Here is a 779-nt window from a genome sequence, read left to right as displayed (position 1 = left end):
GTACATTATTTCAAAAGGAGACAACAGAGAGGGTTTTTTTGGAAGAGCCCTTATCCTGAGTAAGATAAGGGAGTAGTAAGATAAGGGAGTAAGATAAGGGAGTTCAGCCAACGGGAGTAGCTGAACCCAGTCCAGGTGTAGTTCTAAGGATAATTTTGTTAAAATATTTTAAAGAATTCTGTTGGGTCGCTGTACCTTTCCGGAAGCCTGGCGACGATAAAGACAGTGTAAGTGCCACTGGAAAGAGAGAGCTTGGGAAACTTTCTGGGTAATCTGAGAGATAAACGCAGGACCATTGTCTGACTGTAATGAAGTGGGCATTCCAAATCTAGGGATAATCTGAGAGAGAAGGATGGACACCACTGTAATAGCCCTTTTATTAGATGTGGGGAAGGACTCTACCCATCCAGAGAAGGTATCTACGAACACTAGGAGATATCTGGTGCGTCGTACAGGCGGCATGTCAGTGAAATCCACCTGCCAATCAGGTGTGTGACCTCTGGCCTGGTGGGAGGGGAAAGGTTTAGGTTTTAAAGGAGTGTTGGGGTTAGTGCACTGGCAGACTTTACGAGTAAGGGAAATTTCCTGTAGGAGGGCGTTATCTAAAGGGGTGAGCATAAAGAAAGTTTGTAAAAAGATTGTTAAAGTTTTGGGGCTAGTGTGGAAGAGAGCATGTAGAAGCTGGAACAGGGCCATATTGTCCGCGGGGGGTATGTCTGTGAGGGCCGCTAAAAGGTAAGCAGGTTTATGTTCGGGATTCATGGCTGCTGTTCGTGCAG

At 45.8% G+C, this 779-nt stretch overlaps 1 protein-coding gene across 1 annotated transcript in view; it reads right to left on the bottom strand.

Moving 5' to 3' along the window:
• Window positions 1-779, bottom strand: part of LOC103608450 (nucleotide exchange factor SIL1-like) — a 45752-nt gene that overhangs the window by 42854 nt on the left and 2119 nt on the right. The window contains exon 2 of the mRNA XM_008592876.1: window positions 196-273. Coding sequence (XP_008591098.1) covers window positions 196-273 — 78 coding nt within the window. The remainder of the gene's footprint in view (window positions 1-195; window positions 274-779) is intronic.

Source organism: Galeopterus variegatus, unplaced genomic scaffold, assembly GCF_000696425.1.
Source record: "Galeopterus variegatus unplaced genomic scaffold, G_variegatus-3.0.2 Scaffold8423, whole genome shotgun sequence".
In the NCBI taxonomy this organism is placed as follows: Eukaryota; Metazoa; Chordata; class Mammalia; order Dermoptera; family Cynocephalidae; genus Galeopterus; species Galeopterus variegatus.
Note: the sequence above shows the minus strand (reverse complement) of the source record. Positions and strands in the feature narration are given on the sequence as shown.